Source organism: Acanthamoeba castellanii (assembly GCF_000313135.1).
Source record: "Acanthamoeba castellanii str. Neff unplaced genomic scaffold scf7180000084682, whole genome shotgun sequence".
NCBI lineage: Eukaryota > Discosea > Longamoebia > Acanthamoebidae > Acanthamoeba > Acanthamoeba castellanii.
In genome coordinates, this window is record NW_004457265.1 from 118,852 (window position 1) to 119,862 (window position 1,011).

Below are 1,011 nucleotides of genomic sequence, written 5' to 3' on the forward strand. Positions count from 1 at the left end.
AGGAGGCTAAGCGCAAAGCCGTGGCGAAAGACGAAGCCTTGCCCGACAAAACAAGCGCGAAGAAGCTCGCCATGAGAACAACAAGCCCCATGATCGAGTAGATGAAGTGCTGCACGTACAGACACCAAAGCAATTGCATTAGCGTGGGAAGCAGGGCGCAAGAGAGAGAGAGATAAGGTCTACGCACAGGTATTAGGAGGCGCAGGTCTCGAGTGCGCAATCCAACGTAGCCAACTGTGGCCACTACAAGATGAGCAATCCAGACAAGCCACCAACTGAAGGGGATGGAGTTGGCCAATGAAAGAAACAGAATTGGCACAAACTTGGGCGTGTGTGTTTGGGGGGGAGGGGGATTAGTCAGAATAATACAACCTATGCTTTTGCTGGCAGGTACCACTTGCAATAGGATGATGGATGCTGAAAGCCACTTGGGTAAGCACTCGCCACTTGGAAACCTTGCGACCGTGTGCATGTCTTGTTTGTTTTTTTGCTGGCTACTGAAGCAGGCGAACACAGTGACGCGGTTGGCCTAAAGCACCCACCACGTGGCGCCAGCGTGGCCATTGGGCAGTGAGTTTCCTCTCCTTTTTCTTTCTTCTCATGCATTCTTTTTCTCTGAAGCTGGGCAACTGCATGTTCAGGGCTGTTTGTTTTTTTCGTAACCAGCTTTCTTCTCCTTGGCGCCTTTATTTGTACCCCTAATGCTACAGCAACATGCTGTAGATGACCTTGATGAGCCTTGTGATATCATTGTGGGGTGATGCAGAGGAACATCCCAGTTCCATCATCTTCTTGATCTGGGTGGCCAGGTCATATGTGTGGCTTTGGGAGGGGGAGGTGGGGACAAGGCTATTGCACTTTGGGATATTGTGTTTGACCTTGCTGTGGGTGCTGATGGACCAATGCACTGCACACACACATGCCCACGCCTGCCCTCTTGTGAGTTGTCCACCTACTTTGCCTCAATGCTTAGTGACCACAAGGAAGCACAAAATGGGCAGGAGGCCCTCC

General features: G+C 51.2%; 1 protein-coding gene across 1 annotated transcript; it reads right to left on the bottom strand.

The window, feature by feature from the left end:
• Positions 1 to 179: 179 nt before the first annotated feature.
• On the bottom strand, positions 180 to 472 carry ACA1_122190 (uncharacterized protein; the record flags this gene model as incomplete). The annotated part of the gene is made up of 2 exons (XM_004333433.1): positions 180 to 275; positions 398 to 472. The coding sequence occupies 2 exons, from the start codon at positions 470 to 472 to the stop codon at positions 180 to 182; spliced, it is 171 nt and encodes a 56-aa protein (XP_004333481.1).
• Positions 473 to 1,011: the final 539 nt, after the last annotated feature.